Genomic DNA, 12,858 nt, shown 5'->3' on the forward strand with positions numbered 1-12,858 from the left:
GTTCGTTCTTTAGTGATTCAAACTTTTAAACGTTCGAATATCTAATATAGACCCTATTATAGGATCCACACTTGCTATATAGGTGCTAAGTATTATAGAATCCATGGTTAACATGAAGGGACTGGGTATTTACAGGAGTCACAAATAGTATGTAGGGGCTGATTATTGTAGGATCCACATTTTGCATGCACAGACTGTGTAGTACAGGATCCGCACTCAGCATGTATGGACTGAGTATTACAGTATTTACAGTCAGCAAGCAGGGACTGAATACTGCAGGATCCAAATATTATTTTATTTATGACTTAGGAAGTGTGCTGATCCAAAAAAAAAAACTCATTTTAGCTTCAGCAAGGACTTACAGCAAGAAATAAGAAATACAGTAGTGTAATATAGTACCTGAAAAGAGTAATAAGTAGTAGCACATTATAGATAAATATAATAAATACATTCAATATAACATAGCTTTAAGGAAGTAGTAAGTTTGTTTGAAAGTATTTACATGTAACTGTTCATTTATAAGGCAAAAGCCACTTGTAGATATGATGTCAGTAGGAATGAGAAGGAAAGAAAGGAATTAGAAATGTAACGAGCTAGTGATAAATTATAGAATTCACATGTAGTATTACTGGATCCTTACTGAATATATAGAGTGATTTAATATTAGAATATTACAGAATGTGTGCTCAGCATGTAGAAACTGTATATTATTGTATCAGCTTACAGGAGTCGGCTATTACAGGATCTGCACACATTATGTGGGGACTGAGTATTAGAAGACCACACTCAATGTATGGGGACTGACTGTTGTAAGATCCACAATCACTGTGGAAAATGAGTATTACAAGATCCATGCACATCCCACAGGGACTGAATATTATATAATTCATATTCAACATGTGGAGACTTTGTATTGCAGGATCCACTCTAAGTATGCAAGGGACTGGGTATTGCAGGATTCACAATGAACATGGGAGAAGTAAGGATTTCAGTATCCACATTCAACATAGAAGGGCTAAATATTACAGTATCCATTGTCAGCATGCAGAGATCAGATGTTACTGAATCCATTCTCATATGCAGAGATTGGATATTACTAATCCACATTCTGTGTACACGGGCCAAACTGTTATGGGATCCATATTCCGCCAGAATGTAGTGACTGAGTATTCGAGAACCCACACTCAACATGTGAGGTCTCGTTATTATATTATACACACTTAACAAGCAGGCTTAACAAGCAGGAATTAAGTATTACAGCATACAAGAACTAAATACTGCGTTACTGGGGGGTTGCTGATGATGCATCCATTACACAGTGGAAAATTTAAGAAGGAAAAATAAACCTCCTCTCCATGCTATGCTAAAGTAAATTTAAGAAGAATCTACGTAATTACAAGTCTGCTTTGACAAGTTTTATCCAGGGAAGGTTATGCTGAAGATTCTGCGGGGAGGCATGGTAGAGTTCTTTATTGATAATTCATTTGCTTTTGGTCAACATTATAAAATAAGACTGCAAAGGTTTGACCAGTAAAGCTTGGCCCATTTCAGGAAATCATTTTATCACTGAAATAGATGATGAAAGCCTTGTAGGTGTGACTTATCTCAACTTCAGAAAGGCTTTTGATATTGTATTTTTTGTAACTATTATAAGATGAAGGTATGTGAACATAGGTTTCAGAATAAGACCTGAATGAAAAATTGGTTGTCTCAGTAGAAGAAGAAGATAGCTGTTATAGTCATAACTAGGGCAGAAAAAAAAAAAACAGTGTCTGCCCTGAGTACAAACTGTTAGGGGGCATGATCTGTAGTTTCTGATAGGAAAACAAGTGCAATATGGGCATTCATTAAAGAAGTTGCAAGTAATATTGCATCTTTTTAAACAAATGCCAGTACTGCATTTTTGTTTCTATTTACTAGCTCAGTGTGTTAGTAACTCTAGCAAGGTACTTGCTACAGTTGTAGATGGGAGATTTTTTTCCTCCACTTTCAGAAGACTTTTTTTTTTGGTCTTCAATTTTGGGTTGAGGGGGGGTGCCATTCTTGGGTACTGGCCAGAATGGGTCTATATTATGATATCACACACTCAGAACAGCGAACGACACATAAATGACCCCATATTCCAAGGGAAAAAAATCGCTGTTCTGAAAAAAAAAAAAAAAAAAAACTGTAAAACATTACATAATGTGCTGTGCCCCCACACCCCCTACGTAAATATACCAACTCCGAGATTGCACTACAGTGCCGAAAATGGCAAAGTAGCGAAAGCAGCCAAGCAAATTCTTTCCTAGGGACAAACCTAGTCATAACAATTCCCTGGATATTTCTTCCCACAATATTTACTTCAGTGAACCCCTGTCTAGCAGGGTGACTGACGTGATCCCCAGGGTGAATTTCCTATCTCTCACCCAATCATCAAGGTTCCTTTTGAAGATGGCCAAGGAGGCACTCTGCTTGACATGTATGGGCAGTCTATTCCAGAGTATGGGGAGTCTCTGGGACAGGAACCTATCCCTCCAGCATGTTTTGTTCATTGTGATGACAAAGTTTAGATCACTGGAGCATGTGACTCTGAGGGATTGGGATTTCTTAAAGTGGAGCATGTCCAACAGCTCAGGGTTTGACATGGCCTTGTATGTTAAGCAGAGATCGCCTCTGAGTAGACGATATGCCACAGAGTATAGCTGGAGTTTTTTTAGACGGTCAGTATAGGGCATTTGCTTTAGGCCTGTGATTCTTTTTGTGAGGTATTTCTGCAGCCTTTCCAGCTGTTGCAGATGTCTTGTGAGGTACATACCAAATAGGGCATTGTACTCTATAATGGGTCTAATGAGGGATGAGTACAGTGGAACAATGACCACCTTTTTTCTGGATGAAAAGCCCTTAGTGATGAGGTGTGCCACATGGAAGGATTTCCTGACTATTGTGGTGATGTGGTTATCGAAGGTGACTTGTTTAAGAGTAGCTAGTTGCAAACAGAGGGGTCCGAACTGTCATGCTTAATACCGCTGTTCATGTATTTTCTGAGTGTTCATTTATTGATCTGGAAGGTATGTAGTTACATGGCTGGTTATTTTTATGGTCCAAGTGGAAAGACTTGGGTTATGATTACTGAATGTATTTTTAAGTATTTGTACTGACTGACATTTTTCTGGAAAGTTGGTTAGGATAATATCTATTGGTGAGAGTCTGCTTGTAGCCTGATGTAGCCTAATCCCACAGTTTATTAGCTGGTTCAGATTGTTGTAGAGAATGAGTCTGTTGAGCCTAGTTTTCAATGAACAAGCGTAATCCAGATGTCCATTGCCCAGTATGATTCAACTTGTTATGCATGATGACTCTGAGTACCTTAGCAAACGTAAATTCACATAATTGTATTGATGAAGGAGGTATAATATATAATATAGCTCTGACAATTTTGGTTTGCTTAAATATTGTTAATTGTAGGTGGGCCCATTTTGGGTCAGAGATGGTTCTGAACTTGTTTTTTTCATTGAGAGTAGAGTTAATGCATCTCTCATTTGTGACTAAGGTAAATATGTCTGGACATTTGTCCACCTGGGTGATTATAATGAAGAATTGCTTAATTTTGAGGTGTAGGATGGTATCCATGAACCCTCTTTTAACTGTCATTCTGTAATGGCTATCTCTGAGTGGTGGTTGATGTATCCATTTTTTAAGGTAGAACCATTTGTTGTTAATGCTGCAAATGCTGATATTCATAAACATCAAATTTCATAGGCCTTAGTTGAATTGAATATCCCCAGTTTGTAGAAGTGATTAAACAAGTATTAAAGAATTTGGTTTGAAGAGGTAAACATAGCCTTAGAAGGAGGATGCATAAGTACATCTTGTGAAATATAGCACTATATGTGTATATCTATTGACCTAGGTTTAGCCACCATATTGATACAGACATATGTAATGCAGTGACCTTTGTGAGAGGGGTACATGCACGATACGATAGATCCAGTAAGAAGAAAATGGTAAATGGCATTACTGTAGTATTTTTTATGTTATTCTACTTAATTTATTCAGTCAAAGTAAGTAAGATGTTATTATGGGTCTAACTGAAGATGTTACATTTTGAGCAAGTGAGTCTAGAAATGTGAAACAAGAAGCAGAGCATGTCAGCTATTACTTTTGAATCCTTCAGGGTAGCTGGGGATTGGGGAGGGAGAGAAACAAAGCAGGGCACCATTAAGGAGTGGTGGTGTGCTCATGTGCAAAAGACAATTGAGTACTCAGGAGCAGTGTGGAAATCTGAGTCTACAAACTGTAAGTGTACAAAACTGCTCCTGAATAGTTAGATGTTGATGCAACCTTCTTTTTAAATTGGTAATTGTCACCAATTGCAGATGAACACTGCCATTACAGTATACAGCTTAGCACTCAGTACTCTGCAAGTCTTGGCAGAATGCTAAGGCTATATAACTTAGTGTTTCCCCAGAGTAAAAAAAACATGGATATTAGCTCATAGTAATGGGGAGTAGATTCACAGTGGCTGTTAGGGGAAACATGAAGCATGCTCTATGGATATTGTTCAACATGCAAGTATTCTCCTTTGTCATCTGTAAAAATGGCTACAGGCTGCAATAATTGTTATTCAGCTTGTAAGAAAAGCCATGTTGGGAGATCCATGGGACAGCAAAGTGTGATGGACTCTTTGGAAGGCAGTAGGGTCCTGCCTAATTAGCTATTTGGATAATTAATTGTTAATAATAGTAAGAAAAACAACAGTTACTGTTTTCTAGAATTTTGCCAGGTTGTTGTTAATGTATTGAGTCCTTGCTATGTTGTCCACTTAGATTCATTAATATCTCACTGTAAATTACTTGTGAAGTCCAAGGGAATTACTGGGAAGGGTACTTGTGTAAGAGGAGGAGAAAATATAAGATGGGCCTGGAGGAGAAAGAATCACATAAACAGATGACTGACTGACATACTATGCCACAAACAGATGTTCCCTGCTAGCACCCACTCATCTTTCACTACTAACAGCAACGTATTATGTAAATGATTAGTCAGATTTCATAGGTCAGGAACAATTTAATTTCTCATTTTTCCTAAATGTTGTTACTGGCAGAGCAGGGAGTTTGATAGTGTTTTATGTACACTGTGGCACATTATCTGTGGACGCTCTTTACTTTTCTAAGCAGGGATCTCATTGTATTGTATGTTGACGTAAAACTTGAATGGCGGTCCTGAGGTAGTGGTCAGAGCTGATAAAGAAGAATGGTTTGTGGACTAATTTCTGAACAACAGGTCTGTGACTATGATGAATATTCCTTGAATTTGTTAACTTTCTGGAGGGGAACTCACGGCCAATGTGAATAGTCTTTTTTTCCTTTTGCTCAGTAGGTCTTTCTCATTATTTTTTTGAATTTCACCAGGTTGCTATTAATGTGTGGCATAATAGAACTACTTTGCCTGGCATATTTATGACTAACATTTTTTAAATAGTCTTTTCTTAAAAGTTCTACAGGATTTAGTAGTCCAGGATATCCTGGTTGCTCACTTACAGATTTGCTGAGTTGGTGCAAATTTAAGGCACCATACAGTTCATTGTTGAAGAAGTTTAAGGCAATCTTGAGGTCTAAAAAGCAATTCATATGTGATTAGTTGTAGTTAATTCCATTCTTATTTGATTGATGGTGAGGATTTTAAGACTTTATGGGAATTCTGTTCGTAGAGGGTAAGTACATGTGTTGCCAGATAGCAAAAGATTGCCGATGTACTTGAGGCAGTTAAATTATTTGGAATGCTTTTTTAAGTTTCAGTCTGAGGTACGTTTTGCTTATCCTGCAGTCTATCCTGCTGGGTTCCTTTAACAATTAATTGAGTCCAGGTGACTAGCAGGCAGTCATCTGTAATTTGTACTGTTTAACGATGTCAGAGTGATGATTCTTCCATCTAGTGTCTAGACTACTGTAAGGTGATAATTCATTGGAACAGTTGCATTGTATGCTGTAATAGGAAGAACAGATTGCTTAGCTAATTGTTTTGGGTCTATACAGTTTCACATTAGATTGCTTGACCAGTAGCATTCATGACTGGAAAATGCTGCCTGCTTGAAGGAGGTCACAGCAAGGTGAACTGCCCTTTGTCTGAGGTGTAGCAATAACAAATGGTTATAGAGATAGAGCTGTAGCAGGAGAGGCTCCTACATGGTTATGACTTTCAAATTCTGGTTCAAGTGACTCATTTCCTTTAGAAGTAGAATTCAGTCGTCATAGCGTCAATGAACATAGTAAAGCTACTTTTGCTTAATTTAGAAAAATCATCAGGCATTATGTAATATATATATATATATATATATATATATATGGATTTGAGAGTATGGGGGAGTGGTCCCACCCCTCCAAAAACATTTATTTGCATGTTTTATAGCCTTGGTAGGCATTGTTGATTTTAGCTTCGGCCTCCCAATATGTGGGAAGTTTCTCATGTAAATAAGATGCACATATTTTCAGGAAATCCACAGTGCAATGTTATAATTAATAATGAGGTTAGATCAGTGAAGTATAAGGCGGTACTCTAATCTCCCTGCAGTTACTAGACGTGTCCTTCAGAAAGAATTACATTGGCTGTTGCATATAAGTATGTGACTTTGGTAGAAGCACACTGATCAAAGTTTACATTTTTGATTACTGCTGTTCCTAGATCTTTAACAATGGTGCCACTTTTTTATGATTTGACCTTTTTGTATTGTAGTCATAATTTATTTCCTTTCTGCCAAATCTGAATTTTTGATTTTAAATAATCGTAAAACAGTCTTAATGTCTAGATAGAGCAGGTTCTGACAGAATTTCTGGAATTTTGGTTCATAACTGTACCTGAGCTACATTAGTCACTGCATATCAGTAAAGTTTTATTTCCGGTTGCAGGTCATTGAGATAAATTACCATGGGATACTGGTATCTGCATATTTTCCAGTACTGTAAGAAATGTAAGATGCTTAGTTTTAATGTACTACAGCTACTTATAACTGTCAACTCTCCACATTTTTTCAGAATGTCCAGATTTTTACCTCATAATTTGATTCATGTTATAGATGCATTAGAACTCTATGTCATATAAGATGGTTTGTACAGATGTGGGCTGAAGAGATGTGTTGTAGAGTACTCAGTTTAAAGATGTATCCAGAGTGTACCATACTGGAAAAGAGCAGAAATGTATATAAACTGTTGTAACTGTGTAACTGTATATGTTTTCACAGTGGGAACTGGCACATAGAAGGTTAATTTGCAAAACTTCAGAAAAAATAGTTGAAATTAAATTATTTTATAACCATGTAATAAAAGAGGTGTTATATTTCAGTTTCAGTGCAACAGGAGACATAATATCTAGAACTAGAAGGTTTTTTGTATTGTCTTTAAATTTGGAGGAATGTAAATTATTTTACGACTTCCACCATTTGCCGAAAGATCTAAAATCTATGTGTTTTCACAGGTAGATGCTAAAATCAATGGTTTTCACCTGGGATAGTCAGATGACAAGAAGTGATGTCATGCTGCAAGTATCCCAGCAGCAATATTTGAGCTATTAATTTAATAACTCTCTGAGAGAGACTGTGCATTTTGTATTTTGTCTTTGACCTGACAGCATCAGCTGGGAGATCTACTCACCACATCTGTTTTGTCTGGCTCTGTAAGCAATTTAACTAGGGTAGAGTAATTTCTCTTAGATACAGACAGCAATATAGTGAAGTTTAGCTTAGATGTTTTCTTTATTTATTTGAGACTGTCCTGCAATGTTGTTTTAAATAGTTCCTGTGATTTTGAACTCTGATGTAACTGTGTTTATTTACCAAGTATTTTCTTGAAATTTTATTATTAATTATCAAATATATTTAAATCTATCGTTGTGGATGATATCTGTGAGACATATTTAAGCTCTTAGCATACTTGCATATCTGTTTGGTGACACTGTGCAGGCCACTTCTAATAGCCTTGCTCTTGGTCAAACTACCATTTGGATTAATAGTATCATTGCACGGTAAGATTGGACACCCTTTGTTAAGGGCCGTACAGTAGCTGATAAGAAGTGGCTGGTGGCAGTCAAAACTACCGTATAGTCTGGGCAAAAGGGGACATAGCTAGGAAACCTGTGCTAGACTTTCCTAGGTGTATATGTATGTGTGTGTGTGTGTGTGTTTGTGTGTGTGTGTGTGTGTGTGTGTGTGTGTGTGTGTCTGTCTGTCTGTGTTTTCCCTGGGCAGGGACACGAAGCACTGGTTGGACAGAGAGGGTGCTGGAGGTCTTGGCTGGCCACTTAGCTGAGATCTCAACTCTAGAGCTATGCCAGTGGGGAGTCTTAGTGGAGATCTGGAGAAAGAGGGAGAAACCAGCCCCAGACTAACTGTGGTCTCTGTGTGCTCTTAAGGGAAATCGTACTTTACTGTGTGTGTAATTGTCATCCTCCCAGTGTGTACGTCCCCCAGTGTTGCCATTGGTGAGGATTGAGGCTCCTTGATTACTGGGCCAGTGGTGGGGTGTCACACATTCCTCCATCATTTTTAGGTTTTGTTGAAACATTAAAAAATGTTATCTTTTTACAGGGAACAGGAAGAGAAACTTGCTAAAGAGCTAGAATACAAGAAACTTCAAGAGGAGTTGGAGCGGCAACGGGAAGAGGAGGAGATGAGGAAGAAGTCTAAAAAGGGCAAGAGGGATTCTGGGAAAGAAGAACCTGCAGGAAAGAAAGCAACACATATGGCAGGAAAGCAGGTACAGAGGCAATAAATCAACTGTGTTTGATAGAATAGCAGCGTTAATGATGATTTATTCTGCTGTAGTTGTTATAGGAAATCATCAGAACCACTCTTGGTTATGCTCTTGTTCCTCACCAGGTTATGGAGTTTCACCAAACATGCTCCATCAAGCCCTCCTCTTACTCTCCATTTCACCTATACTCCCTCTGCACAATATCCTTTCATTTTTTTTTTTTTACTGAATCATAGCTTATAATTATTTTAACTCTTTCTCTCTATTATATTTTTCTACACATTAACACTAATATTATTCCTATTCAGACTAATATTTCTTATACCACTTTGAATTGACATGACATTCTCTTCAAACTTAATTGTGCACTTTAATTGCATCAATGGCATTAGACTGCTGTTCTGCACGTACCTAACACAAAGGTATTTTCTTTCGTATGTTGGTGGTACAATTCTAACTTTTTGTAAGAATGATGTAAATACACTATCTAATGTTTTTAATCTTCATTCATTCATTCATGAAGATTGGATTTCGGTTCCATCCTTGGAACTGACTCGGCTGTTGTAACAAGCTCACCCCAGCCAGAAAACGCTCAAGCTAAGGTTACCCATAGTGCCTGTTTTCCCTTCCCTTCAGATCTCATTTGCCACATAGAGTTTCAAGATGCATCAGGCCATGCTTTCAAGCTAAGTGTTTTATATTTCTTACATTTCTCGATAATTTTTTCTCCCTTTTAGCTCCCCTCTTGATATATATATTAGTCGCTTTAATACATATTACTGAATTAATGTGTGAGTGTTGCTTTATCTATCTTTTTTACGTTTTTGGTATGTTCATCCTTACCATAGTTGGTATAGGTCCCTCCCTTCCATCCTATCTTTGGTAAATCTCAAATATCATTGTTGGTATTCCTTCCCCTTTTCTTCTTTCTTCTCGTTATCCTTTGCAGTATTTCTTGTGCTACCACTGTTGATATGCTTCAGGAAAAAAAAAAAATCTTTCACTTTCTCTGTTTTTTTCCCATTATTGTATGTGTGTGTGCATTGTGTGTGATCGCGGGAGAGGCTCTTCCATTTGGTGATTTATTTGATAATGGCTAAAAAGAAAGATACAACAGGATTTAAACAATGTGACAAATGTGGTAGGAAGATGCCCAACTCCGATGGGCATCTTTTCTGCGTGTACTTTTTAGGAGTGCCGCACTTACAAATCCAGCTTGGTTCCGGTGTCTCCTCAGTCTCATGAACCAAAATTGTCCAAAGGCCAGGTTTCCACAGAACCAAAACCTAAACAATTGAAATCGGCACCGACAGCTGGCTCAGAACCGGAGTCTATGACCCCTTCCACGGTGCCATCTATTTCCACAGAATTGACTAAAGTTGCCACAGTACTGACCCCTTCCACAGTACCTCAGACCCTCTCAGCACTAATAATAGTTTCCCATACAAAACTGGTCATCTACCCAAACACAAATTTTTGCTATGGTGCAGACGGTTGAACACCTACCCAGGACCTGATATTCCCATCCATTGACCCGTTTGTTGGTCAGCAGCTTAGTCCCTTTATTGATCATCCAGAATCTCCCTCTAGTATGTCTGTTTGCTCTACCAGGAGCCTTTTTAGGCTCTTGGTGACTAGCGGTATTGCAACCCCATCTATGACCTCCCTCCCACCGAGAGCCGAGGTTTTTTTCTCCACAGACTCCAACTTATCTTTCTCCTTTGACCTCCTCACAGGATTTGGAGCCCTCAATGATGACACCTCTCCTGGTGCCAGCTTCTTCTTTATTGATGGTGGATCTCACCTTGGTGCTGGAACCCACTTTGTAGACCTTAGCTCAGTTGGAGCCGACCCACCCACAAGACCATGACTTGGCTGTCAGCTATAGAATCCCTAGTATGGCACCGATTTTTCCACAGCGCCATCTACAGTTCCAGTTGCTTTGACAGTTCTGAGGTCTCTTGTTGCTCCTTCTGTGGGGGTGGGCTCGTCAGAGCGGTGTGTGACCCCAGTTCCGGGCTCCCAGCCCTCTTCAGACATGCCTGCCTTTCAAATTATAGACAGAGCTCTCGCCTCAGCAGGCTCACAGTTGGCACTATCGACATCGGAATGTCATACCTATGTGTCCTCTGATTCACAGCTATCACAGTCTATTACATTGAGGCAGTGGGCACAGGAGCAGCAAGACACCCTACTGCAGGGTACCCTCTCTTTGGAGTCCTTTTCAGACTTGCCCCATGAAGAGCCATCCCGTAAGAGAATGTGCAAGAGGAAGCACGTGGATTCCCCATTAGAATCTCTCACAGAGGATACTGACTATGATGAATGGAAAGGGTCCTATGGTCACCCATGAAGATGTCTCAGTTGGAGACATCCTAGAAATCTTAAAGCAGAGGGGTGACCACAACCCTTCTTCTGAGGAGTCTGTCTTCTTGCATGCTTCCCGTGCCCAACCTTCCACTTCCTGGGTGACCTGGCTTGCAGATGAGTTAGTCAAGATCATTGTGCAGCATGCTTTGTAGGCCCCTGATACTATGGAGCCAATCCTCCCGGAGACCTGACAAAATACCCCCCCCAGATGATCAACTCCACTGGCCTAAGGGTTTAGCGGTAGATGCTATGGTGGTGGCGCCGGCACAAAGAAGGCACCCACAGAGGAGAGTTCTACTGTCCATCCTCCAAACCAAGAGTCTTAGACGTTGGACAGATTATGGAAGCAGGTTTATGCTTCAACGACCTTTGCCATACGGTCATTGAATTATTTGGCACATTTTTCCCATCGTCAAAGGGACCTGATCACTAAACTCTCAGGAACCCTAGCAGGGGCAGTGTCTGATGAGGTATATGACAAGGTTGCCATTCAGCTTGCGACCCTAGAATCTGTCTCTAACTTCTCCACGCAGTTGATTGCACATACAACAGAAGGGGCGGCCAGAGCAGCGGGTGCAGACATTGCCATGAGACGTCATGCCTTGATGCCGTTGAGTGACCCCTTTAAGTCATTCTTCATCAACGCTCCCGTTGATGCCTCCTCATTGTTTGTCCCAAAAGTTAAAGACACATTAGCCAGGTGTGAAAAGGACGGAAAGACAATTTCTGCTGTGGATATACATTTTTCCACTCTTCAGTGAACCTATTCCAGGAATCAGAGGAGTGGGAAAATGTGGTTTACGAAGTCCCAAGGGCCCTTTCAGGACACATGTGGTGAGTTTTCTCCCCAGGGCAGAGTGGGGAACTCATCAGGAAGATGCCCCTCCTGTGGCAGAGGGGGTCAACATAACTCTGGCTGCAGAGATTGTTTCTCTGGGCAACCCTATCAACACTCCTGAGGAGCAGTGCGATTGCTTACCTGTGGAGGCAGTCGGTGGAAGATTCCCTCTGCACCACTTAGCCCGGCTCTCAATAACATAAGAATCTTGGGTGCAGAAGGTAATTACCAGAGGTTACCATATCCCCTTCGATCTTTATCCAAGGCCACAAAGGTGAATCCCTGGTGTTCCACCCAGTCAGAGGGATGCAACAGCTCAAGAAATTTAAAAGCTGCTTCAAAAAAGAGTCATCCAAACAGTCTCACCAGACCAAATAGGATCCCGATTTTACTCCAGATTCTATTTAGTGCCAAAGAAGATGGACTGGAGGCCAGTTCTAGACCTCAGTATCTTGAACAAGTTTGTCCGACAAAATTCCGAATGGTCACAGTTCAGTCTATCCTTCCGTTCCTGGAGAAAGATGATTGTATATGCTCGATAGATATTCAGGATGCGTATTACCACATAAAACTGGACAAGCACTCCAGAAGATACATCTGCTTCTGTCTGGGAGCCAATCATTACCAGTTTCGCTGACAGCCTTTTGGCCTCATCACCGCCCCAGGGTGTTCACCAAATGCATGACAGTGGTAGCAGCTTATCTGAGGCTACAAGGATTCTGGGTGTATCCATATTTAGATGATTGGCTCCTTGCTGCCCCCACCAGGCATCTACTGCTTCACGCCTTATACTACATTCTAGACTGGGAAGACTTCTTAGACATCTCAATAAACAAAGAAAAGTCAAAACTGGCACCTACTCAAAGCATAAAATTCATTGGAGCAACATTCAACACAATATCCTGTGTGGTTGCTGTACCTCTT

At 40.0% G+C, this 12,858-nt stretch overlaps 1 protein-coding gene across 1 annotated transcript in view; it reads left to right on the forward strand.

Moving 5' to 3' along the window:
• The window catches only part of HYDIN (HYDIN axonemal central pair apparatus protein), a 6,673,197-nt gene that overhangs the window by 3,789,488 nt on the left and 2,870,851 nt on the right, over window positions 1–12,858 (forward strand). Inside the window, exon 44 of the mRNA XM_044079523.1 lies at window positions 8,561–8,729. Within this exon, the coding sequence (XP_043935458.1) occupies window positions 8,561–8,729 (169 nt within the window). The remainder of the gene's footprint in view (window positions 1–8,560; window positions 8,730–12,858) is intronic.

This window comes from Protopterus annectens, chromosome 8.part0 (assembly GCF_019279795.1).
Source record: "Protopterus annectens isolate FY-2018-M chromosome 8.part0, PAN1.0, whole genome shotgun sequence".
In the NCBI taxonomy this organism is placed as follows: domain Eukaryota; kingdom Metazoa; phylum Chordata; order Ceratodontiformes; family Protopteridae; genus Protopterus; species Protopterus annectens.